At 43.7% G+C, this 27,652-nt stretch overlaps 1 protein-coding gene across 1 annotated transcript; it reads left to right on the forward strand.

The window, feature by feature from the left end:
- The first annotated feature begins 13,641 nt into the window (after nucleotides 1–13,641).
- BMP15 (bone morphogenetic protein 15) lies at nucleotides 13,642–26,753 on the forward strand. The gene is made up of 2 exons (XM_033944391.1): nucleotides 13,642–14,435; nucleotides 23,176–26,753. Exons 1-2 carry the CDS (start codon nucleotides 14,102–14,104, stop codon nucleotides 24,060–24,062), a joined length of 1,221 nt encoding a protein of 406 aa, XP_033800282.1. The 5' UTR covers nucleotides 13,642–14,101; the 3' UTR covers nucleotides 24,063–26,753.
- The last annotated feature ends 899 nt before the right edge of the window (nucleotides 26,754–27,652 follow it).

Consider the following 27,652-nt stretch of genomic DNA (forward strand, 5'->3'; position numbering starts at 1 on the left):
ACATCAGTTCAATGCCAGTGCATGTATTTGTATGTATGACTATAGTTTAACCAATAGAGTAATGAATAATACAGGTGAGAATAGGTGGGCTGTAGATTAAACCCATAACATCTGAACCATTTCATCATTGTATTAATGTATGTGGCAGTGTGTTAAGCGATTGAATGATATGTAATCTTTTATATAATACAATATGCTATGATGGTCCAGGACTGTGAAATATGAGCATAAGAAGTTAATAATATCAATGTGGCTCAGGTTATTAACATTGTGCATGTCAGTACTTTAACCCACTAGAGGGTAAACTATAAAGTGTAAAGGAATGCACAAAAGGATAAATTACTGAGCAGCATCTAATTGACAGTACATAATGAATAAAGCAGGAATAGAAATAATTCTGGGTGTTAAAACAGAATTGATAAGTTGTGTAAGGGAGGTGATAGCATATACATCATATACAATCAATGCAATCTGCATTATCGTGTAATTTTATGTATATGATATATAAGCAGAGGAATATGAAACACACAACCAAATGCATCGCAGCATAGCATCTAATGTGAACACCTAAAAAAAAAACAAAAAACATAAGTAAAGTTTGACAAGTACTATCTAACAATATACTGTAAATAATACTAGAATAAGAAAACAAGATTATAACAATGTAGCTGCAGCACTAGACACCATAAATTGAGAATCTCTATTTATCATCAGTTGACCATACCCATACTAAACCTCCTCAAATCATTATACTATCAAATAGGCAGTGAAAAAGATAAACCGTAAGTGGCAATGCAGACCATCCGAATGCTGAAACAGAAAGCTGAAATAGAAACAGAAACAGAAAACAGAAAACACAAGTAAATGCAGATAGCGATGAGAGTTAGGAAAGGCAGTAATCACACTTGTAGGTCCTCATCCGGATTCCCATACACGGTTGGAGTTTGTGATCACCGAATTAGGCAGCGAGGTTGTGGCGATTTACTGCAGACTCTCATGGCGCCATGACAACGCTAACGCTGCAAGGTGCGAAAATTTCGCGCCAGTAGACACGTGGTTAATCTTCAAGAAGAAGAAGGTAACGCCATGTTTGTTGAATTGGTAAATTGAAATAACTTTAAGTAAGTCTCCATTCAGTTGATATGAGTAGTTTCTTCCTCTTTTTAAAAGATCTGTCTGTGTCTCCAGTAGAGTATTGCTACAATTGCTGACAGCAGTATGTGAAATATCATTTTCCACCGTTGTCTGAAACAGGATACTCATTCTTTGAATAACAGTAAACGTGTAAAAAGAGAACTTCAATTACTTCAGTCATACTGCATCAATAGTTGAAGGGCTCATTTCCTCGATGAAATCCGCTAGTGCAGTCGGTTCCGTAAAATCTTTAGTGCTGTTATTAAGTGTTACCCGCATCCTCACTGGGTACATCATCCCGTATTTTGCATTCAGCTCTTTCAATTTAGGCCGGTAGGCTAACATTTGCTTCCGAAGCTGTGCTGTTTTCTTGCTTAGATCCGGGACAAATAAGATGGAGTACCCGTCTAGTTTCAAAGGCGATTTTACCCTTGCTCGTGCCATTATTTCTGGTATCTGGCTGTATCTTAACAGACGGAACACGATCGGACGCAGGTATCGGGCATTGGTTAGCTTGTGCGACGGAACCCGGTGTGCCCTGTCGATTTCTAGCGGTTTTTCAAATTTAAGATCCAGAATTTTCGGAATGAAATTTTCCAAATATTTAACCATATCTGTTGATTCTGTCCCCTCCGGTATTCCCAGAATTCTAAGGTTATTTCGCCAAGAGCAGAGATTTGCATCTTCAAGCTCACGCTCTAAATTGGCTATTTTTTTAACTTGTACCTGGAGTTCTTTAATAGTTGATTGCTGTGTTGATTGTTTATCCTCAATAGTCTGTAAACGCTGCTGAAATTGAGTAACATCCTCTCACATGTCTGCTAATTCAGATTTTATCTCAGTAATGTCGATTCCCACATCAGCAAGCATGGCTCTCAATGCTTTAAGCTCTGCCATGATGTTCTGGGAGCCTTACTCGTCTTTGGCATCTTCTGCCGACTTTTTGGGAGACGGTGGGTCGGGTTTGTGCCTCTTTCCTACTTTGGAAGTTGCCATATCGTTATTAAAGATCCTTGCAAGAAGAATTCACCAGAATTTATTATCAAATAAAGGGTTAAATATCGATTCTGTAATGGTGTAGCTGGAGCTCAAAAGTTATGCTGCCATCTCTTCACTGGCTCGCTAGCGCCCCCCATATTTGTTATTTTAAAGCTCGATGCCCATTATGTTTATTCAGTCAAATAATATTTTTCATTATTCGTATTCAGCCAAATAAGTGATGCCCCTCCCCCGCCTTCTTGCCCACCCCACCCCCTGCCACGTGCGCATCCCTTCCATGTACCTTTTTAACTTTGACACGAGCAGCTACCAACTTACTACTGCATCAGCTTCTGTGCTCTCTCTGACATCACTTCCTAGGTACAGGTCCCGGAAGTGACGTCAGATAGATCGCCGAAGCCGACGCGGACAGAAGGGCGTGCATGCATCGCAGAGGAAAGTGTGGGAAGGGGTGGAGAGAAAGAGGAGTGCCGGTCCCCCGAGCAAGATGGCGCCTGAGGCGGATCACCCCCCTCGCTTCCCCCTTACTTTGCTCCTGGGCTGAATCGTAAAATATGCTATTCTGTACAGTTCTAGCAGTGACATTAACTGCTTTTACAACATCCACTGACAATGAGTTCCAGTGTATAACTATTTATTTATAACATACTAGTGTTTAAGCCCGTTAGATTAACGGGTGCTAGATGTCTCCTGCTTTTGAACCTGGGCAGGGGCAGAGGCAGAGCCGGGGCGGGAGGGAGTGATGGTGGGAGAGCAATTTCAAAGCCTCGGCAGCGGCGGCTCCTTGACCAATCCGCGCTTACAACGTCCCCACACTCGCGGTCTGGCTGGCTCTCCCTCCAAAGCCCTTCGCAGCGGCAGCCCCTCCCGCATCCGTCCCCACGTCCCATGCCTCTCCGAAGGCCGGTTCCCACGAAAATGGTGCCCCTCTGTCCAAAGCCGCAGCGGCAGCCTCCCTCAAGACACATTTCAAATCTGACATATTGTAATCACAAAACAGAAAATAAAATTATTCTTCTTACTTTTTGTTGTCTGGTCATTATTCATACCATGTAGGGGTCCCAGGCTATGGTTGGCTTTTGATAACTGGCTTGCCAGGGCCCCTTCTTTCTTTTTCCCTCCCTCCATCCCTGCAGCTGAAGGCAGGCACCTCCCCCCAGTGGTCTGAGACAGGAGGGAGCAGATAGTGAGTTAGGAGAGGGTCTGAGGGCAAAGAGGGGCTCAACAGCGCACAACCACCTTTCCTTCCCTCCCTCCATCAGGTGCAGTGAATCCACCAATGTTAAAAGGAGCCGCGTCGAAATCGGGGGCCTGCCACTGGCGTAGCACTTTCCCCTCTGCCTTGGTCCCGCCCCTTCTCTGACATATGGGACTGCGGCAGAGGGAACGTGTTACAGTGGCGGCAGGGCTCCAATTTCAAAGCAGCTCCTTTTAACATAGGCGGAGCTGAACTGTACCTGATGGAGGAAGGGAAGGAACGGTGGGGCAAATTTCGGCAACGGCAGGAATTGTTTGGTGGGCCAAGCACCGTGAAAGTTTGTTTCTTTAGGCAGCCTCGGTTGTTTACTTGGATTCAATGTGAGCCAGGTGAGGAAGGCCGCCGCAGCCTCGCGGCTAGGTAGGGGGACAACAATGGCGCTTATGCTCAAGCCCCCGCCGCAGCTCCTCTCTCGATCCTGGTGCGGTTCGAGAGAGGAGTCGTGGCGGCGGCTTGAACATAAGCGCGATTGTTGTCCCCCTACCTAGCCGCGAGGCTGCGGCGGGGTTTCCATGGCAACCCTGATCGCGGATCTCAGTGTAGGGCCGGGTCTGGCGGCGCCGTGTAGGGCGGGAGGCGGGACCTCAGCACAGCACCGCCGGGCGGCTCGCACCGCCGGCCCCCAGGAGCTCGAGGCCGGCGGCGGACATGCCTGGCGTGGCATGGTGCAGGAGGAACAGTGATCGGTGGCGCGAGGTGGAGAGCAGGTGATGACAGTGATTGGTGGTGCGAGGTGGAGAGTAGGTGATGACGTAAAATGCGCGCATGCGCACTCGTGTTTTCGCGACGGTCAAGGAACACGTCTTTTTAGTGCGCATGCATGGCCTAGCATTTTATTATATTAGATATGTGTGTGTGTGGTGCAGTGATTAGAGCTACAGCCTCAGCACCCTGAGGTTGTGGGTTCAAATCTCAAGCTGTTCTTTGTGACCCTGGGCAAGTCACAATCCCCCAATGCCCCAGGTACATTAGATAGGGTGTAAGCCCACTGGGACAGGTAGGGGAAAATGCTTGAGTACTTGAATGTAAACCACGTGGAGGGGCATAATCGAAAGGGACATCTAAGTCCATTTATGTCCATCTCGCAAGTCGTCCAAAGTTAAAAAGAGCCTAAGACACATTTTCGAAAGATACGTCCAACTTTTTTTTATTTTCGAAAATTGTCTAATTATACATCCTGCTGATCTGATCATCCAAACCGCTAAATCGTCCATCTTTAAACCACATTTCCGTCCAACTTTCCATCCAAGTCCAAAACGCCTAAAACAAGCCCTGTTGGACGTGGGAGAGGTCTGCAAAGTGATGGACTGCACACCCAGACATGCCACCTAAATAGCAGGGTACCTTACAGGGCACTGCTGTGAATTTCACAAAAAGGCTTCTCCTCACTACAGCTCCCTTATAGGTGACGGTGAGCCCCCCAAACCACCTCCAGAATCCCATAGACCTACTTATATACCACCCCAATAGCCCTTATGGCTGCAGGAGCCACTTATATGCCAGTAAAAAATGGTTTTAGGGGAGTGCACATGTTTAAGTATCAATGCAGTGATTACAGGGGCTTATGGGCATGGGTCCTCCTCTCTATGGGTCCCTAACCCACCCCCAAGATGACTTAAGCTGCCTCTGGGCTGGACGACTAGGCTTTCCTATGCCAGGTGGCCAGGTGATGATGGTCTGGAGCAGGGGTGCCCACACTTTATGGGCTTGCGAGCTACTTTTATAATGACTAAGTCAAAATGATCTACCAACAATAAAATAAAAAAAAAACACAAAGCACACTGAAAGGCAGAGAAAATGTTAATTATTCATATTCCGGGTTTTTTCAAAGAGGTCACTGCAGATGACTCTATGCAAAGTCACCTCAGTAACAAAATACAAAAATAGACAAATACACCCCCTCCCTTTTTACTAAACCACAATAGTAGGTTTAGCACAGGGAGTTACGCTGAATGCCTCGTGCTGCTCTCAATGCTCATAGGCTCCCTGCGCTAAAAAACGCTATTGCAGTTTAGTAAAAGGGAGCCATAGTGCAAAATATAGACAGCAGATATAAATTCTCAAAACCGACACATTTTGATCATTAAATTGAAAATAAAATCATTTTTCCTACCTTTGCTGTTTGGTGAGTTCATGAGTCTCTGGTTGCACTTTCTTCTTCTGACTGTGCATCCAATCTTTCTTCCTTTCTTTCAGCCTCCTGTATGTTTCCTCTCCTCCAGACCTCATTCTCTCCCCCAACTTTTTCTTTCTGTCTCCCTGTTTCCCCTTCTTTCTGTCTCCCTGTCTGCCCCCTTTCTTTCTTTCTCCGTGCCCTCCCCCAAGCCACTCGGTTTGCTGCCACCGCCATCGGGGAACAGCCCCCAAGCCACCGCCGTCCCAAGCTTTCCCTGCAGAAGCGTCGCGCTGACCAGCATTCCGCTCCCTGAAGTCAATTCTGACGTAGGAGAGGAAGTTCCGGGCCAACAAGGCATTTCTCCTCATTCCATCCAGCCTGAGCCCCATCTCTCCTTGATCCAGCATTTCCCTTCTGTGTCTGTCAGAATTACCATTCCACCTATTTTCCAGCATCACCCTTCTTTGTGTCCATCTCACCTATATCCCTATCTCACCACTTTTTCAGAATCTTCATTTGTCTCTGTCCTTGTCTTTACCCCATGTTCACCATTTGCCCTTTCAATGTCTTTATCTCCCCCCCACACACACTTTTTCAGCATTACTTGATGTCTCTATTTCACCTCCTCTTCATATCCCCTCTGTATTTCTATCCTTATTCAGTAGGTCCTGCTTACTCTTTCTCTTCTTTGTGTCACTATCCATTTTCAGCTTTCCCCCCTTTTCCTTTGTTAATGCACCCTGTAGCCAGAATCTTTCCACCCTCCCTCCACTCCGGCCCAGCCCAGTATGAAATATTTCCTTTTGTTTCCCTCCCCTCTCTCTCTTCTGCTCCCTCACCCACGAGTCCTGCATCTGGCCCTCTCCCTTCTACCTGCACCTGGCAAAACCCCCCTGCTCCGCGGCTCTCTTAAGCAACTCGTCAGCAGCGGTGATCAAGACAAGCTGCCGACATCGAGGTCTTCCCTCTACGAGTCCCGCCTTTGTGGAAAAAGGAAGTTGAAACAAGCGGGACTCGCAGAGTGTAGGCCCCGACGTCAGAAGCTTGTGTCGATCGCTGCTGCTGAGTTGCCGAAGAGAGCCGCGGAGCAGGGGGTGTGGCCGGAAGCAGGTAGAAGGGAAAGGGCTGCTGGAAGAGGTAGAAGTTCCGGAGTATGACACCGACCCGGGCCAGGATGATTTCTTTTTTAGGCTGTTGCTGCTGCCGCCGCCACGCCCCCTCCCCCTCCCCCCCGAAATGACAAAAACAGCCTAATGCCCGGTGTCGGCGTCTTTGACGTCGGGGAGAGGAAGGCTGATAGGCCCGGTAGATCGGGACGGCAACACGAGTCTATCACAGAGCCCGGGATGGGCTCTGCGATCGACTCACGTTGCCTTCCTGAGCTACCGGTCGATCGCAATCGACGCGTTGGGCACCCCTGGTCTGGAGGCTAAAATTTAAAGTTGTGAATAAAATTTTTATGGGGGGGGGGTTGGTGATCACTGGGGTAGTGTGTGGGGGGTCTGTTTTATGTGTTTGCAGTGCTTATCTGCTGACTTTAGGTGGGTTTTTGTGACTTAGACCATGTTTTACATGGTCTAAGTCACAACATCCAAGTTCCGTCTATCCTGGGCTGTATAACTTTCGGTTATACATGCTGTACGACTAATTCTAAGCCAGCCCACGTCCCGCCCAACTCCTGCCCTAGACACGCTTCCCGAAATGCCCCATTTAGCTTTGGACGTTGAGCGGCACTATAAAGGCCTAGGTCGTTTAGAAATAAATCCAAAACCCGTTTTTATTTTCAGCGCTTGGACGTTTTTGAGAAATGTTCGTCCAAGTGCCAACTTAGGCCAGGTTTTAGACGTTTTTCTCTTTCGATTATGAGCCCCTTAGGCTATAAGTGGTATATAAATACTAAAATAAATTTACTTATAAAAATTTTATACCATATTTTCATAACACTATTCAAAATGTTTTACAAAGCAAATAAAATATGAAGACAGAAGAATCAAAAGTTTAAAAAACAAACCCAAAATAAATATATACTCTGCGACGTTCACGGAGGAAAGTCTTTATGAACTACTTGAAAAATTGAAGGTGGACAAAGCAATGGGACCGGACGGGACCCATCCCAGGATACTGAGGGAGATCAGAGAGATTCTGGAGACGGGAGTGGTTCCTGGGGATTGTAGAAGAGTGGATGTGGTCCCTATTCTCAAAAGTGGCCACAGAGATGAGGCCTGTAAGCCTCACTTTAGTTGGAAAAATAATGGAAGTGTTGCTGAAAGAAAGGATAGTGAAATTCCTATAATCTAATGGATTACAGGATCCAGGGCAACATGGTAAATCGTGCCAAACGAACCTGATTGAATTTTCTGATTGGGTGACCAGAGAATTGGATCAAGGACATATGCTAGATGTAATTTACTTAGATTTCAGCAAAGCCTTTGACACAGTTCCTCATAGGAGGCTCTTGAACAAACTTGAGGGGCTGAAGTTAATACCCAATGGTGAACTGGATTAGAAACTGGTTGTCGGGCAGACGCCAGAGGGTGGTGGTTAATGGAATTTACTCGGAGGAAGGAAAGGTGAGTAGTGGAGTCCGTCAGGGTTCAGTGCTGGGGCCGATCTTATTCAATATGTTTGTGAGTGACATTGCTGAAGGGTTAGAAGGAAAGATTTGCCTTTTTGCGGATGATACCAAGATTGTAATAGGGTAGACACCAAGGAGGGAGTGGTAAACATGAAAAAGGATCTGCAAAAGTTAGAGGATGGTCTAATATCTGGTAACTATAATTCAATGCAAAGAAATGCAGCGTAATGCATTAGTAATCAGAAGGAGCCTTATGTGCTAGGAGGTGAGAGGTTGATATGCACAAATGGGGAGAGGGACCTTGGGGTGATAGGGTCCAAAGATCTAAAGGCAAAAAAAACAGTGTGACGAGGCAGGGCTGTTGTCAGAAGGATACTAGGCTGTATAGAGAGAGGTATAACCAGTAGAAGAAAGAAGGTATTGATGCCCCTGTACAGGTCGTTGGTGAGGCCCCACTTGGAGTATTGTGTTCAGTTTTGGAGACCGTATCTGGCAAAGGACATAAGAAGACTTGAAGTAGTCCAGAGGAGGGCAACAAAGATGGTAGGAGGTTTGCACCAAAAGAAGTATGAGGAGAGGCTGGAAGCCCTGACTATATATACCCTAGAGCAGGGGTGTCAAAATCCCTCCTCAACGGCCGCAATCAGTCTGATTTTCAGGATTTCCCCAATGAATATGCATGAGATCTATTAGCATACAATGAAAGCAGTGCATGCAAATAGATCTCATGCATATTCATTGGAGAAATCCTGAAAACCCAACTGGATTGCAGCCCTCGAGGAGGGACTTTGACACCCCTGCCCTAGAGGAAAGGAGGGACAGGGGAAATATGATTCAGATGTTCAAATACTTGAAAGGTATTAACAGAGAATGGAAAATGGTAAACCTAACGTGACCATTTATTTTTTTCCTCAAAAGGGGACATCTACTAATTTTCAGTCCCGCCCCCAATCCCACCCTAGCACCACCCCAATTTCTTCCATTCATTTTTCATGTACACACAATATCTTATTAATTCAAAATGATAACCATAAAATTAACAAAAAACACAAAGCACACTGTATGCAGAGAAAATGTTAATTATCATTTATATTTGTTTTATTTTTCAAAGAGGTCAAGGCAGATGACTTTAAAATACGCAATGTCATCTCTATAATAACTGTAGAAAAATAGACAAATTTAGTGCAAAATATAGACAGCAGATATAAATTCTCAAAACTGCCCCTTCCCCTTCACTGCCTTCCAGCATTTGTCCTCCTTGTTGAATTGCTCTTTTGTCCCCAGTAGCACTATCCGCATCACTATGTCCAAAATCCCCCCACCTGCATCCCCTCTCTTCTTACTTGTGGAACTGCTCCTCGTAGTCTTTCCAACTCTTTGAACTGCTCCTTGCTCCAGGACGGCAGATGATGGCCCAGCACTTCTGGACGGTCCGGCCCGGCCCAAGCACCATCGAAACGCTGCATGTGGCTGACCCACAAGCCTCTCTCCAATGTGAACTCTAACGTCGGAGAGAAAGCTTCTGGGCCAGCCACTTACAAAGGAGAGTGCTGCTCCAAGGGGCGGGGCGAGGCAGCACGGCGATTCGAAGAGCCAGTGCAGGACCAGGAAGAGATCGACGCAGGATTGCGAATGGTGGCAGCGGGTAAAGAAAGCCATGTCCCCAGCTGTCTCCCTTCAATTTCTTTGAGTGCCCTCTTGTTATTGTCGCCCCCGCCAGTCCCTCTCTACCTTGTCTATACTCTTCATGATCTTATAAGTTTCTATCAAGTCCCCTCTAAGTCTCCGCTTTTCCAAGGAAAAGAGCCCCAGCCTCTCCAGCCTCTCAGCATATGAAATGTTTTCCATGCCTTTTATCATTTTTGTTGCTCTTCTCTGAACCCTCTTGAGTATCACCATATCCTTCTTAAGGTACGGTGACCAGTATGGAAATTATCATGGGCACCTTTAGGTATTTTGAGGTTTTATACTAATGACCCCAACCCCTTCCTGCGGAATACACTGCGTGATTGGTATCAATTACGGCGACAGATGTTTCTGGATAGACAGTATTTTGCTCAGATGCCTATTTGTCTGACCCTGGGATTTTCTCCAGGAGGTGCTGAGCCCTTTTTGTTCTCAATGGGTTCATGCTGGCCTCCGAACATGGGGCAGGTATAGCTAGAGGTGCAGATGCGCTCTTTTGACCAGTTAAAGGAGGAGTTTGGGTTACTTGAGCTGTGATTCTTTTTATTATACCCAATTACGGACCTTTTTATATAAGTTTCAAGTTTTATTAGGATTTTATATACCGCCTATCAAAGTTATCTAAGCGGTTTTACAATCAGGTACTCAAGTATTTTCCCTATCTGTCCCGGTGGGCTCACAATCTATCTAATGTACCTGGGGCTATGGAGGATTAAGTGACTTGCCCAGGGTCACAAGGAGCAGCGTGGGTTTGAACCCACAACCTCAAGGTGCTGAGGCTGTAGCTTTAACCACTGTGCCACACCCTCACAATAGGCATGGCAGACAGCAGTGAAACAGCTAAGGGCATGATAACTAGAGGAGAATACTCTGTGGTTTGAATGTTTGCTTTGGAAAAATTATGCTAGGAGCTTCCTCCTATCTTGATTTTAGAAAATTATTGAAGACCCAATTATTTGATAAATTTGTATTCTAATGCATTTTGTTGTTTTTTAAAATTTTATGCATTTCTTATGTTTTACTATCTGATGTATTTCCATTTTTAAATTGTATTTTTTGGTGTATGTTCAGTTTTACTTGTGAACCGCCTAAAACCATTCCTGGTCAGGCGGTATATAAAAATAAAATTATTATTATTATTAATTATTATTATTTTTATTTTTTGCTTAATGGTTAATCCAGAGCCATAGTGGATATAGAAAAGAAAATGGCTGTTATGAGAGTAATGCCAGGAGCAAGTCTCTATAGCAGTGATTGCCAATCCTGTCTGGGAGGAACACCAGCCAGTCTGGTTTTTAGGATAGCCCTAATGAATATGCATGAAAGAGATTTGCATGTAATGAAGATGATAGGAGTGCAGATCTGCCCTATGCATCATTCATTAGGGCTATCCCGAAAACCCGACTGGCCAGTGGTCCTCCAGGACAGGGTTGGGGACCACTGCTCTAGAGAATGAGGGGGATGGCGTGTACAGTATGCTGGGGAAAATTTGGAAAGCAGCACTTAGGGTCAGTGGGAGCATTACAATGAAGAACACTAATCCATGCTACTGTATACTGCATAATAAGGCTCTTATACTGGGATAGATCCCAACAGGGCCTTGGTTAGTAGAAAATACTTGTGACATGAGGTCACAATTTAGGGTTACCATATGGCTCCAGAAAAGGGAGGATGGATTGAGACATCTGGGTTTTACTTCCAGTGCTTTCAATGGAAGTAAAACCTGGATGTCTCAATCCATCCTCCTTTTTCTGGGGCCATATGGTAACCCTAGCCGACACATCATTTTCTTTTCAGTACGCTGCCTGGTCATGCACTCCAGAGGTGGCTGCCTATACATTCTGAAATGCTACAATTGCAATATGTGTTGGAATTTTGTTTAGAAAGATGAAAGCCACACTCATCGGCTTTCAACCTGGGTTGCCATCACCCAATTCAGGCTAGCTATTCCAGTTCTGGATTTTGACTCAATGCAAAGGCCGAGATGTTGTCCTACTTTTCTTAGAAGAATCAGAATGACATCTCCATTATCAGAATGGGGTAAAATCCAACATCGGTTCATCCTTTTTGGATTGGCATGGTTGAGGAGATGTTGGTGTGGTCAGTGCATTTGTTTAATGGGGGATTTAATTTGGAGGGAAGGGTAGTGGGGTAGGGGATGGAATCAAGGGAGGTGTAGAAAAGAATGGATTAGTTCATATGGAAATTTAATTTGGAGGAATGATACAAATATGTATGAAATATTATTATTATGATTCTTATTGTAATGAATGTATTTTTGTATTATCTTATTGTATTTCTTACTGGATTCTTTCAATAAAATTGTTATAAACTAATCTTTATTTGATAGCCTGGTTCAGGTCTCTCTGCACAGGGTTTACCCTATATGAAATATAAAAGTCTAATTTTACATTTCATGCTTGATGTCAGTCTGATGGTCTTACTATTGTGTGGAGCTCTCAACCCAGTCCTTGGGACACACTAATCAGGTTTTCAGGATTTCCACAATGAATTTGCATGCACTACTTCCATTATATGCAGAGCTATCTCATGCCTATTCATTGTGGGTATCCTGAAAACCTGACTGGCTAGGAGTGTCCCAAGGACTGAATTGAGATCCCTTGGTGGGGAGTATTCTAAGTTACTAACCCCAAGGTAGGGTTGCCATAAACCTCCAAGTCATAGGAGGCTAACCTGAACCAATCTTGGTTTTGCCCCAGTGTATTTTGGGACTTGTAGTTCAAATTCGTGCAACAAGGCAGAAGTATGTGTCTAGCCAGGCCATGATGTAAAACAAGGACTGGGTCAGCCTGTTCCTGGATGACAACCCCTCTCCATTAAGCCAATCCAATGTAGTAAATTTTATTTTAGGGAATTATGAGATCTATTGTCCTGCTTCCTCTGCTTGGAAAATATATTTGTTTCCTAGAACACTTAAAGATTTGTTCAAGTCCTATGATAACAGTTTTCAAGTTAATTCCCTGAAATCAGCTTGAAATGATTTGCCTTTAACTTTCAGATGCATTTGACCTGAATGACAGGTGATGTGGAAATCCATGCCCTTCTCGTTGGGTAATTCATCCCGAATGCCCTTTGAATTAAAACTGAAAATACATTTCAGCCTTATTTGAGGGAAAACTGATCATTTCAATCATTTCAGCATTTCTATAGGTTTCTTCTACTCCACAGTGCTTTACAACAAATTACATAAAGGTAGAAATCCCTACCTCCAAGAACTTACAAAGTTAAACAGGGGAGTATGTTATATTGAGATGGCCTTTCCAGCAACAGTTCCCTAGTGATACTGCAACACTTTTATTAATGGAGTCAGCAGTTAGAAGAAACGAAAGCACTCAGTAACCTCTTTTCTTTTTCTTTTTTTTTCACATACCAATATATTTGAAAAGCTTCCCCTTACTTAAAAGTTCTTATCTATGAATTTAAATATATTGGGTTGTACTGTTCTGTTTGTTATCAGAAGCCATTGCTGAAATATATACGAATTAAGTAAATGGAACCAGAACTGAATATACAATCAAACACTGCATGCCCTTTGCTCCAAAACTGGAATAAAAGGCATGCATAAAATACAACAAAGAAAGGAGAATGAGGAATAAGATCAAAAGAGTGAGGCCATGAGCTCAGGAAAAAGCATGACGACAGAATACCGGTGCTGCTTTATTTGCAAGATCTGCATAATTATGGCCCCCTTATTAGTATGAGGTTGCTTGCAAAATAGTTTTAAATTTTGTTTCATTACTGATTTTCTAACAGTCTGAACTCACAGGCAGAACTCTGGGAGCAGCGGGTTCTTGTGTCTTTAAGTTTTGATTGGTGAGACTGTTCCCAGCCTTTTAAATAGGTTAGGGAATGGGTTACCTTCTCTGGCGGCAGTGGCACAGTTTACAGGAATGTGCAAGAGCATAATTTAAAAAGAGAACCAAAATCCCTGTCCTAATTTCTTTTTTTTTTTATTAAACTTTTTTTTCTATCAGTTTGCGGGCTCACTGGTACATGTTTTGTGGTTTTCCTTTTCCTGCTGGTATAATTCCTTATTCTACAGGAGAGACGAGTTCACCTGGAACTTGCTCTTTAAAGACAACTTACCAGAGGAAATAGATGGGAGCTTGAGAGGAAGGTCTAGAAATCACCTGACTTCCATTTCCCCCATAGCAGGGTTTATTGGGAGGTAGCATGGAAGCAAGTGACTAACGAGAGAGGGGCACGTGCCTGGCTGGTTCTCCGAGAACTTGCCTTCTCTCCTCCTCAGTGGTAACAGGAAATGCAGACTCCAGACTCTTAAGGGACAATACTTCTGCAAAGGATAGCCACCATGCTGCTCAGAGTTGTTCTCTGTCGTTTGCTTTTGAGTTGCTTTGCTGTGCTGTTGTTTCCCTTGGCCCTGGGCAAGAAAGACAGGCCTGATAGCTTGGAGAACATGGCCGGGAGCCCATCTCTGCCTCTGATCCAGGCGCTGTTAGAACAGGTTCCAGCTGAGCCCCAGGTGTTTTGGAGGAAGCAGATTAATGCTCAGCATTTCCAGTACATGGTGAGCTTGTACCAGCAGTTAGCTGAGGAGGATGGCAGGCCCAAGGGGGACCGGAAAGTGAGCTCCAACACCGTGAGGCTGGTGAAGCCCAGCAGAAGCTCCATGCACTTTGTGCAAGGTGAGTTCAGGCACTTTGCTCTTTGACTTGGGGCTTGAGTGGAGGACATAAATTACAAACGACCGGGGATTGGACTATGACTTTCTAACTCAGCTGAAGTGCAGTATGGTAGGAATTCAAGGTCTCGTTAAGGATTGATTTAGATTCTGCTGTTTTGAGGCTTTCTTGTGAAAGACCTTCATGTTTGGAGGTTATGATATAGTACACTGGAAGACCAACCAATAAATTAGTAAGAGAAAAACCCCTAAATGCATGTACATTTTACCCTGTAAAGCCTGGGTGAAACTCTGCCTAAATGTTTGGGGGGGGGAACAAACACACTAGCAGCGCTGCTTTGAGAATTAGCTGTCTGATTTTTATCACTGTAGGTATTGGGTGAAATTTAATTAAAAAAAAAAAAAAAGTTTAAAAAATACAAAAAATATAAAGAGTGTTTAAATAAAACAAAATAAAGTCAATTAAAGACCAGTGATAGTTCATGTTGGGCTGTCTGGGCAGGTATATTTCCAAACCTGGATAATTGTGAACACTTGCAGTCTTCCAGCCTAAAAATAGATACCCTCTTATGTACATAGGATTTTGGTCATAGACTTGGTATAGGGAGGATCAGTAAGTTCTTTATCTGCCACCATTTATTGTTTCTATGATTTCCAGGAGGGAGGGGAAGGAGTGCAATGGTGTTACTTTTATGAGAGAAAGTTTGGCTCACAATTTAATTATAAATACTAGTCTTAATATTATCACCCAGTTAAAACTGTGAATGCTATTTGTAACATAGAATACTTAATTATCCAATAACAAAATTGACTGGGGAAGGGAGGTTTCCCCTTTTGTTCTTGATTCTTCTTTTTTTATAACATAGATTCTCTTCACCTTCTTCCTGGTTGTGCTGTTTCTTTGCTCCCTCCTTGTAATGACCATTTCCCTTTAATCTTAACTTTTTTCTACCTCATCACTTCTCGTCTTTCCACAATATTTTAGATTTGATACCTTGTTTTTTTGGGGTGGGTTTTTTTTTTTTGGGGGGGGGGTTATTCCTGCTTTGATTCCTATGCCTCCTCCCAGCCCTCCAAACCATCTCCTTAGCTCTTCGGGTCGTTCATCTCCTCTTTCTACCTTTTGATAGATCTGCACTAGCCTTTTGCTTTCCCTGCTCTTGACTTATCTCCTACTCTGTTTTTCATATCGCTCATTCCTGCTTCACTTTTTGTACCCCATATTTGATTTTTGTATGAGGGAGCAATTCCCTACTCTTGTCAAGTTTCCTATGCTGTTTATTGCCGATTGTCCAGCTCTTTATAATGTAAACCGCCTAGAACTTTTGGTTATGGCGATATAAAAGAATAAAGTTATTTCCCATATTGCCTTCATATTCAACTTTAATTTTATTCCTTCTTTTATCACTTCCATGCCTCTGTCACTTTTCTTATTTTAATATCTTCCTTTTTCTTGGTTCTCACTTCTTCCTCCCTTTTAAATTCCTTCAGGTGTATCGGCCTAGTGGTCTTGGGACGCTCTAGTAGTCGGGGTGAGAGACGCATCTGAGAGAGCAGGTTGGATCAGCAGTCAGTGCTGCATGAGAGTTAATTGACTGCTGCCCTGAGAGTTAATTGATTTGATTCCTCATTTGGTTGGTTGTCACTATGATGAGATATGTTCAAGGTTTGTGCCTATACATCTGCCAAGTCTGACCATGAACAGGTCTTCATTTACGAAAGGAACATAGGGAAACAAAATGGCATAACAAGATGATTGATCCATTCTGCCCATTTTTTCTTTCTGCTTCTTTATCCTACATTAGGGTGACCAAGATACCAGTTTCAGAAGGAAGACCTTTTTGGCTGGTCCTGGTTTTTAAAATTACATCCCAAAGCCGTATAATATTTGTAGTCCATAATTCTATCCATTGAAGTTGGTGCTGCAGGTCCCATAATGCACCAGGATGCTGTTGGCAGAAATTCAGGACTAGCAAAAAGTCTCCCTTCTGGAATGGGTAACTGGTCAACCTACCCTACATGTAACACGATTAAGTATTCTTTTGTTTCTTTTTTAGATTCTACTACTAGTCTCCCTTCCTAGATGGTGTTTTCAAACATCTCAAAATACAAAAGTTTTCTAAAATTCCCAAGTAGTATGAAATGCAGTTATTAAAATGCTAATCCATTAAATAATAGAAGCCTCAAACATTTGCTATCGGTCTCCAAATTGCCGCACCAAAATTGCTCTAAATCAAGAGACTTGTTCTTAGGATTGGCTTTTTCCTTAAACTGGGAAAAATAGCACAGTGAAAAACAAAAAAATACCACTAAACTCAATCCTACCATACCCCAAAGGAATACAGCTAGAAATAGTTCTGAAGACGTTTTCATTCACACTGCAGTTGCCACAATTTCATATATCTACATCTTTTTATGTGAAAAGTAGTATTCCCTGGCGAGTCTACCCTTTCAGCCTCCTATCCTAATACCTTATTCTGGAGCTTTCCACCAAAAATATGATATTTTCTTCATTTCTGGATAGGATTTGAAATTGAATTATTTGTCTGTTAAATCTGAGGTGAAAATGAGATGCAAGCAGGTACACAAGTAACCTTTCCTGTCCAAGTGGGTTTACAATCTAAGTTATTCCCGAGGCAGTGGTGGGTGAAGTGATTTGCCTAAGATCACAAGAAACAGCAGAAGCTGAATTTGAGCCCTGGTTTTCTGATGCCTAGTCTGCTGCTTTGAGCTAGAGAATGGCACGGGGACAAATTTCCTTGCCCCATCACTGCTGGTTTTGTCACTGTCCCTGTCCCATTCCTCTAAGCTCTTCCTTAACCACACAAGCCTCGAACACTTATGATTTTAAAAGTGTTTGAGGCTTGTACAGATGAGGGCAGGGACAGGAAAAGTACTCAATGAGATGAGAAAATGAGTTCCCGTGGGGACGGGGAAAAATTTGTCCCCGTGTCATTCTCTACTTCGATCCACTAGGGTAGTCCTTTGAAGTAACTGATCCTTTGAAGTAACTGAATATCTGTATCTCCTCTCTGTGGTATTCTTGTGTCCTTACGTATCCATCATAGAGCTTATGGTGCAGACAAAGGAGGCAGTACAAGCAAATAGATCTTGTGCATTGGGGAAATCCTAAAATCCTATCTGGGTTGCAGCCCTTGAGGGCTGAGGTTGCCCACCCCTGTTGCAGAGTTAACAGAAGGAAAATGGATGCATAAGACCAATATTTCCTAAGGCAGACCTGGAGTACTTCATTGTATGCATGAAAGATTTGCTTACAGTGCATAATGTATGCAAATCAATCTCATGCATATTCATTCAGAAAATCCTGAAAACCGCACTGGGTTGTGGTCCTCAAGGACTGAGGTTGCCCACCCCAAGCTACGGTGTCTCCTGAGTTGCTGTTTAGGTATACCGTGTAGAATGGAAACAATTAACATTCTCCTTCCTCCCTCTTCAACAAAAGACTTAAGAGGTCTGTGTAATAAGTGATTTAGTTTATAATACAGGGATGTCCTGAATGAATACCACACCTTTTTCATCTCTTTGCTCCTCCTACTTAGCCGAGGAACACACGAGTCCTCTACAGTTTTTACTTAAGCGAATCGTGCAGAAGTGCTTCTGATCTGCTCTGCTTCTATTTCTTGTGTTTTCACTTTAGTTCATCTTTTTTTTTTTATGGCTTTGGTTTAGAGAGCTGCACGGAGACGGGCATCCCGCAGGTTCCCCCTTCGGGTCACGGGGATCCCGTGGGGATGCCCCCTAGGGTCGCGGGGTTCCTGCGGGGCTGGATGTACTCAGTCGCGCGGCTCTTCTCCCTACCTGCTCTGCTTGCAGCACAGAGCCGAACAGAAGTCTTCCCGACGTCAGCGCTGACGTCGGAGGGGAGGGAGGGCTTAACAGCAGCTGTAAGAAGGTAATTTAGATTAGCGGTTAAGGGCAGGGAGGTTTGTCGGACTGGGGCTGTTGTCGGTCGGTCGGGGAAGCGCCACAAAAGTAAGGGGACCTGGCCGGCTGTGCTGCACCCTGGGCGGGAGAGAAGGAGGGGGGAGAAGGACGCTGAAAGCACTGGAGAAGACAAAGGGGTGGAGAAGGACGCTGAAAGGCCATGGGGAAGACGGGCCGGGGGGTATGGACTCTGAAAGGCCATGGGATGGGCGGGGGGGGGAGGGAAGGACTCTGAAAGCACTTGTGGAAGACAAAGGGGTGGAAAAGGACATGGGGAAGATGGGGGGTGGTGGAGAAGGACGCTGAAAGGCCATGGGGAAGACAGAGAGGGAGAAGGACGCTGAAAGGACATGGAGAAGCAGAGGGGGGAGAAGGACACTGAAAGGAAATGGGGAAGAGAGAGTAGGGAGAAGACGCTGGCAGGGAAGAAGACAGATCCCAGACTATGGGGGAGCGGAGGGAAGAAGATGGGTGCCAGACCAATTTGGAAGGGGGAAGAAAGGGAGAGGCACAGTAACAGAGCAAATGGAAGATGCAGAAGGAAGAGAGACAGTGGATAGAAAGAATTGAATGAGAACATGAGGATAGCAGAAACAGGCAACAAAGGTAGGAAAGAATTCTATTTCTTTTTTTTTTTTTTTTTTGCTTCAGAATAAAGTAGTATATTAGTTGTGTTGATAAAAATTTATAAACATTAGAGGCTCTGGTAGAAACCCGTTTACAAAGTATGTATTCTTCCCAATTAATATTTCCAAATTAATAAAGTCTTTTTGCTTATTTGTAAATGGGTTTCTACCAGAGCCTTTAATTCAGTAGCATAATTAAATGAAATAACTATTTCTGAAGTTTATAGGGACGGGTGGGGACGGAGGGGATTCCTCACGGGGACGGGTTGGATTCCTCACGGGGACGGGTGGGACTTTGGCAGGGACGGGTGGGATTTCTGTCCCCACGCAACTCTCTACTTTGGTTCCTTGAGATCCCCTTTGGAGGGGTTCTCTACCTGGGAAAGGAAGCAGTTTCCATGGAGCCAGACTGCAGCTTCACAGGACAAGCTTTGGGTGGAGCCATCTTCAGGGCAGGATTAATTCATCGAGGGCCGTTTGGAGACAATGAGTACAGCCCATTACTTCTGTGGGAGTGATTTTTTAGCCCTTTCTGGGGGTAGGGTTCAGGTCTCCCACTTCTAATACCCCTGTTTCAGCAATCTTTACTTTTCATAATCATCTCCACAGGCAGTCTTTAACATGAATTTACTGGCAGTGACCATCCTGGATTTTTTTCTCTTTCTTTTTTTCTTCAGCTTCTTTTTTTCTGCCTCATAACTTCTTGATTTTGCTAAAAAATAATTGGGGATGAACTCTTCAACCCCTATTCAGATAAATTAATGTGTGGATTGTGCCAGACTTTTGGCAGAGAAACGTCCATGTACCGCATGTTGCAGCATGCAAGGGGAGGGGGGTGGGCGCTTCAGGCTTCACCTCCTCTGGGTCCTCTAGGGCTGGGGAGCCAGTGTGAGTCTGGGAAATGGGTAAGAAATCCCACTCGGAGCCCAGTTTTGGTGGTAATGCAAAATGCCAGCATGTCAATTCTGAGGACCCCTCGCAGGCATCGTTTAAGGCCTGTCAAGAGCCTTCCCCCCCTCCCCCCCATGGAATTTGTTCAGCTCATGTGGAGAGAATACCTTATGGACCTGGCTCATGCAGCACAGCCAGTGGGAGTGCCACAGGTTTCCAAGCTAGGACATTCCTTTGCGGAGGTCACTGCTAAGGTCTCCAGTGCCCCAGTTTCTAAGGATCCAGACTGCCTTAGTTAGTGCACTCTGATACATGCCACGTATCTCAGGATGATGCTTGCCCCCTGAATGACACTGATTCCCTTTGAGAAACAAATAAGATGTTATGAGGAGCCCTGATCTGAGTGGTGACTCCTCCATCTGCAGGCTGTTTAGGTCAGCTTCAGTTCATCATTTCACTTTGGACACCATGAAAGAACTGCCGTTGGAAGGTCGGCCCTCCATGCTCCATGTATAGTCATGAGCCACTCTAATGCTCTTGACGTTCGTGGGTTGTTTTTTTCCCTGATCTCACTGTTCTGGTAACAGAGCAATTTTTTCCTGATCTCACTGTTCTGGTAACAGAGCAATGGGAGACGCCAGAGTTCTTTCAAACTAACTAAAGCTATGTCAAAGCTTTATCCTATGGCGCCAGAGTTTCAGCAGCTGTTTGAGCAGCCGAAAGTGAATTCGGCAGTGGATCCAGTTACCAAGCACACAGCCCTCCCTAGTGAAGGAGTGATGCTTAAAGATTTCCAGGACTGCAGTGTGGAAATGGTCTTGAAGAAGCTCTTTGAGGTGGCTTCTTCAGGCATTAAGGCTGCAGCAGCTGCGTTCTTGGCAGCACATGCCTGTTGCATGAGATTGCACTAGGATCCCTTGTCAGATGAGGATACTTTCCCCCAGCTGGTGCTTGAGGCGTTAGATTATATTATCTCATGTGTTCTGGGCAAAGTCTTGGCTTATGCTGTGTCATCTCACAGGATACTTTTGATCTGCCAATGGGCTGGAGATTCAGCCTCTAAGATAACTCTCAGCAGACTCACTTTTAAGGGACAAATGCTTTTTGGAAAGGGGCTGGATGACTTTAGGTCTGCGGTTCATCACACTGGCCATAAATCCCTCCTAGATTACAAGACTCTATGTACCCCTGGGAAAATTGCAGCAATTTTCATCCCTCACATAGTTTTTGTCAAAATTCCATAGGCGTGCCTGCTCAAATCTTCCTAGGGCTAACAACAATGTTAAAACCACCTCAGATATCAGCAGTCCCCAGCCCCTCCTCCAAGAAGTCCCAATGACACCAGGTGTTGAGCCGTACTTCCTCACAGTGGAGGCCAGTTGGCTGAGGTCCTTCCAGGAATGGGAATGGATCTCCTCAGTGCTGGACACAAGATAAGACTTCTGTGGTCTTCAACTTGATTTATTTCTGGACAGTCTTGTAGGAAGCCATAGTGCCAGTTCCTGAAGGTGAATCGGGCTCCAGCAGATACTCCTTATACTTCATCATGCCAAAGAAAGGCTCAGAGGACTGGAGCTCATCCTAGATCTCAAGTCGGTCAATTTTCTGCAGATTCTGCACTTTCAAATGGAGATGGTCACTGCAGCAGCAGCTCCAGGGGCATTTCTTGCCTCTCTGGATCTGACAGAGGCTTATCTTCATAGCCCTATATTCCTCGGACAATAGAAGTAGCTAACATTCCTTGTCATCAACAGCAGATAAATCCAGAGACTAGTGGGATTACGTCCATCAACCAGCAGGTGGAGATAGAAGGCACTGAGTTGTCCTCGGATATATTGGATGCACAGCCTCCTGGCCAACCAGTATACACTATCTCCAGCAGGCTGATGGATGTGTTTCTCACAGCTCCTGGCTTCTGCCTGTGGATGTTGGTCCAGGCCTGGATATTGGCAGAGGAGGGGTGTCTGGCAGAATACTGCCAGCTTTCGAGGTTACACCTGGGCCTTCCCAGCTCCCTACCTCACCCTCCTGGGGATACACTTGCTCACTGCAGGTCCCTTTCCCTACCTTCTGTGACTTTTTCCTTTCCCACATGAAAAAAAAAATGGCACAGTTATGAGGAGTACCGGCTTGCAACATCCTCAGAGGCTTCAGCTCCCTTGATAGAAATATGTATTCCGGCTCCTTCGGTTGCGGGTGAGTATTTATTTTGTTTTCCCTTTCGCGTTGTCGGGTGTTCAATGCGGTTTCTGTTTAGGGGCAGCTGGAGGAGCTGCCACAGGCGTTTTGTTCTCCAGTGGAATTTCCAGTTTGCAATCCTTTGGGTTAGTGAGGCCGCAGAAACGCGCAAACGCTGCAGCAAGACAGAGGAGGGAGCCGGCAAGATGGTAAAAACCCGGGGGCAGCAGAGGAAAACACTGCATCACCCTCGACTGGAGACGCACAAAATACTTCATGGGGCCGCAGGTTGGACACCCCTGGTTTAAATCATTATCTCCACTTTCCTTTTCTTTGAGTACATTTTTAGCTCCTTCAGCCTATATATGACTTGGGTCATCCATTGTGGTAGATCCCCTTTGAATTGCTTCCACTTTGTCAACGTCCTCCTTTAAATGTCTTCAAATCTTTAACATACTGCTCTGTGTGGGGCCTTACAAGAGATCTGTATCAAGTCTATTTTTGTCAGAGTGTGTTAACTCTGCCTATTTCAAAGTGTTAGTTTTCCCATTTACCTAGTTCTGCTTCAAAATTTATATTCAAAACGAATAAATGCTTAACACTTTTTTGTACTCCTCCCTGCTTCCTACTCTTTAGAAAAGGAAATAGTTTGGCAAATGGAATGTACTACTGATTCAGATGTTCACTCTTAATTTTAGAGGGCATTCTTGTTCAAATATGCAGATTTCTGGTACAAGCTTTGAGACATACATGCAGGTATCTAAAACTCTTGAAGGATGAGATCTGAGGAAGCAAAGAGTTGTCTGTCTTGATATAAATCAACAAACAGTTTATAGCTGACTTTCTTTAAGTTAGTCCTTCAGGTTATTGCAAAATGAGCTACAGATGTCTGAAACCCCTCAAATTCTGATGATATATGATATAGATAGGCATTGTGTGATTCTTCCCCATAGATGGGTCTAGCTAAGGAATCCTATTTTTTTTTGGGGGGGGGGCTTTCTTCAAATGTGAATGCACTGTTGCACATCAAATTTCTAAATGCACACTTGATGGAGAAGTCTTTTGGTTGGGATAAATGTATACTTGTCTTTTTCATTCCTGCAGGTCCTTGGCATACACAAGCTCTGAGGTTCCACCTCCAAGCCCTTCCCAAAGCGGAGTATCTGGTCAGAGCCACTGCCGTTTGTAGTCAGACCTGGTCTGTGGAAAATTCCAAGTTCTTCTGCAAGATGGAGCTGTTGTCAGCAGGCCATGTAACCACAAAGCCATCATTCATTGATGAAAATATTTATCCTTCTCATGAAAGATCTTCAAATGAGAAATGGGTAGAACTAGACATCACTTCTCATGTTCAATCACTAATGGAGGACTCAAAAAACAATCTATGGCAACACCTCAATCTCCGTCATGTGTGCAATATATCGGAAAAGACTGGTAGTTCATTCTCCAGGAAAGAATGGGAAAAGATGGCATCTTTAAAAATTCCTTTTCTGTTGCTTTACCTCAATGACACAAAAAAAAAATCCTCCAAGACCAATGTGGAGCATATTGAGCTAGAAGAACCAGGCCTTGAAAATGATACTGCAACAGGACCCCTACTCTCCCGGAAAACTCGTCAGGTGGGCAGCATTGGTTTGGACCTCCCCGGTTATCGCCAGAAAAACATGGTTGTCAAAAACCAATGCTCCCTTCATTCCTTTAGAGTAAGCTTTCATCAGCTTGGGTGGGACCACTGGATTATTGCTCCTCACAAATACAATCCAAAATACTGCAAAGGTGACTGTCTTCGTATCCTGCGCTATGGTTATAACTCACCAAATCATGCCATTGTCCAGAATTATATCAATGAATTAGTAGATCAGAATGTCCCACGGCCTTCCTGTGTCCCGTACAAATACAGTCCTATTAGCGTCTTGATGATTGAACCCAATGGTAGCATTCTCTACAAAGAGTATGATAATATGATTGCAGAATCTTGTACCTGCACATAAAAGCACTTTAGCGTAAAGAAGGAACACATGTAGCAGTAGCTCTGTCAATGTAGAAGTCACATGGTCCTGAGCAAGTACTGATGCCTTCGTATATATTCCATCAGTTGTTTAGTGCATCAGAATAGCAGCAAGACTTACCAGGACTGCAGAAATATCTCAGTATTGGGACATTTAAGTTGGCAACACTGTCGATCTTAGTAAAGAACTGATAATGCTGACCTTGATGCCTTATTGTTATGCTTGTGTAGCATTTGCTTTCTCTCCCACATCACTGTGCATGTCTTAAACCATTATGCAACCACTTTTTTTTTTTTTTTCGTGTTGGGTTTCTTTTTTTGACAGCCACATAATAACATTCCTTTCTTAAAAGTTCTATGGCTTTCTTTTTCATTTTTTTTTTTTTCCCCCTGTTCACTAGATTGCATAAATAGTATTTTATGAAAGTATTTTTATTGCAAACTTTGGAGAATGGTGGCTTTTTAAGAAAGAATAATGGAAAAAAAGGGGAGGGGAACGGATATACCCAAAACTTGCAAGCATCCATGTCGTAAAATTTTGTTCATGTCAAATTAATGCTGTGTGTGTTCTCTTGACGCTTCTTGATAGTACATTGATGGAGAATCTTACATATTTTGGTTTGTTGGGTTTCTTCAGTTTTTATAAGGGGAAGGCCTGATTTGCTTGGGCTCAAATTATATAACCAAATAGCTTGGGTGGACCTTCTAACTTGTTCAAAAGCTATGTGGTATGGATGATACATTCTAACAAAATGCTACTCTTAGCAAACCTCAGAGGGAACAACCCTAGCTAGTCCTATTTTTTTTTTTTTATAGGTTGCAATTTTGGATAGCTTCCTGAAGCTGGTCTGAGGATTTAGCCATTCTTTGGCATGTCCAGTCTTCCTCTCTTTCATTGTTAGAATTAATAAACTTGTATCCATAGTGATGCTTTAGGAAAATGTAACATGATTTGAAAGAACGACTGTGTGTGCATTTCAAGCAAGTAAACTATTGGGAATCTTAAACTGAGTTATTCCAGTACTGTGTACTTCTATGGAGTGACTCAACTATTTCCCCTTTTTCAGATTACTGATGTTAGTGAGTTGTGTAGCTGGGTTTCAAACCTCTTTGGAATCTCTTAGGAGAAAGAGACTCTTGAAAGAAGGGAAGGAAAGTTGGAGCTGTGACTGAAAACCACAGAAGGGACATGTGCAACTTGTCGTCTGTTAATCCATAAACTGGAAGATGACCAGAGTTGCTGTCGCTGGACTTTTGAAATCATGTAAAATGTCTTTGGCTGTTAACACCTTGGAACAGTGGGGTGGGGGTGGGTTGGCAGACCAAAAATGTGTTAAATTGTATGTGAATACAGTGGACCAAATGAACATTTATGCAAATAGAGAAGGGAAAACCATTCTAGTTTTGTTTTTAATAAAAATGGGAGGTGTCTGGTTATAGAATGTCAGTTCTGCTGTCTGCCTCCTGTAGAGCTTTCCTCAGTCCTCTGTTAGGGGCTCCGCTTTTGCTTTTCATATTTGGGCTTATGGAATTGGGATTTACACCAACTGAATCTCCAGGTTTAGTGTTCTTCTGCTTTTCAGTTTAGACACCTAGAAAAGTTGGATTTCTCCCATTCTGCAGCTCACTATGCTGGCTGAGGCAGTTCTGCAAAGGGTTTTAAAATGAGCCTCAATTTGCACAATACCCCAAATGTACAAACTTTTTTTTTTTTTAATTCCTCTTGAGTTAGTATTAGGCATTTCACTCTCAGTATCTCTAGCAATAAAACTTGTAATAAAAGAATCTAGGTTAAGAACTATTTTTAAATTTTATCTACAGTTTGGATTTTCAGACTACAAGAATGCATTACAACCTACAGTAAGAGCAGAAAGCCTAGAGTCAAACAGGAACATCATGTTAGCCCGCAAAATGGATTTAAATGGATATTCAGAGAGTTGGAGAATAGCCAGTACAATGAATGCAACTGTCTGAATTAACTAAATTTAATTTATCTTACCATTTATTAACTGTGTGTGCCTGGTCAGTGGCTTCCAGGTTGTAACTTTATAGTAACACTGCATTTTGCACGTTTTTTGCATAGGATGGGACATGATAGATATGTTCCCCTCAGAATCCAGTAACTGTTTAGATACTGGATATATGTAATCTGCCAGTTAAAGAAAACGCAGCTTAAGCACCATAAAAGCATTTTCTCTTTGCAGCAGGTAGGGTGGGGGGGAAAGAAACCATCTTTTACATTAAACTGAGCAGATAGAAGCTGGTAGTATGGAGCAGCCCAAAGGCTTCACTGCACTTTAATTAGAAGAGGGATGAAAATGAGGGAAAACAAGATGTAGGGTAAGTGCAATATATCCACTTGTGTTTTACTGTTTGACTCTTAGCATTTTTGGAGGGTAACCTGTAGGTAACTGGTGTATTCTTGACTGTATAATATCCTGAGTGCAGATGGGGATTGGGAACCCCCTCTCTTGACATGGATAGTGTAACTTTGTATTTATATAAAATGTTTAGTTTTGATTTGCCGACTCCTCTTCTTGTAAGGAGGAGTCACTTTCCTGGGCGAGTCCTTGGTGCTGAATGGGCCTTTGAAGCTTTGAATCTATTTATTGTCGCTGTGTTGTAAGCAGTGCGTGGCAACGTTTCTTCATTAAAATAATTTGTTTTCCTAGAAGTGTGTCCTGGTGGTGTTTTTTCTAGTGGGAGGGTCATGTTCTAAGTCAACTTGTAGCTTACTAACTGAGCTCGGGGCCTGGAGATTCTGGTCCTGATTCTATAGAGCAGGAGTGTCAAAGTCTCTCCTCGAGGGCTGCAATCCAGTTGTGTTTTCAGGACCGCAATCCATTTGGGTTTTCAGGATTTCCCCAATAAATATGCATGAGATCTATTTGCATGTACTGCTTTTATTGTATGCTAACAGATCTCATGCATATTCATTAGGGAAATCCTGAAAACCCTACTGGATTGCGGCCCTGGAGGAGGGACTTTGACACCCCTGCTGTAGAGTATGCCTAAAGTTAGGCGCTAATATCGGCACCAATTCTATAAAATGTAGATGCCCATTATAGAATCATGCTTAGCATCACCTAAGCACGCTTCGGCAGCACTCTGCAACCTAACATTCAGTCAGCCCTGCCTTATGCCAAGGTTTTCTCTGCCTAAAGTTAGGTTACTCACATTGTAGCCTAATGACACCTAAAATTATCTTAATCAAAAACACAACCATGATCTGCTCTTATCCAAGCCCACTTTAAGTAGGCACTATAGCAGGGGTAGGCAATTCCGGTCCTCGGGAGCCAGGTCAGGTGTTCAGGATATCTACAATGAATATGTACGAGATGGATTTGCATGCACTGCCTCCTTGAGATGCAAATTTATTGTGGATATCCTGAAAACCTAACCTGGCTCCGGCTCTTGAGGACCGGAATTGCCTACCCCTGCGCTATAGAAGAGGCACTTTTTTTGTGTGTGAAAAGGGGTTTTTTTGTTGTTGTTTTTTTTTTCAAGTTAGGCATCTAACTTTGAATTAAGTTCAATTAAAGCTGATTGTGAGGTGTTTTGAGTGCCAACATC

This window comes from Geotrypetes seraphini, chromosome 5, assembly GCF_902459505.1.
Source record: "Geotrypetes seraphini chromosome 5, aGeoSer1.1, whole genome shotgun sequence".
Lineage (NCBI taxonomy): Eukaryota > Metazoa > Chordata > Amphibia > Gymnophiona > Dermophiidae > Geotrypetes > Geotrypetes seraphini.

What these genes read in the sequence shown, in the direction of transcription:
- BMP15 (XM_033944391.1), top strand. Translation starts at nt 14,102, where the DNA reads ATGCTGCTCAGAGTTGTTCTCTGTCGTTTGCTTTTGAGTTGCTTTGCT. An exon ending in CTCCATGCACTTTGTGCAAG is followed by an intron (nt 14,436 to 23,175) that starts GTGAGTTCAGGC and finishes TCATTCCTGCAG; the next exon opens with GTCCTTGGCATACACAAGCT.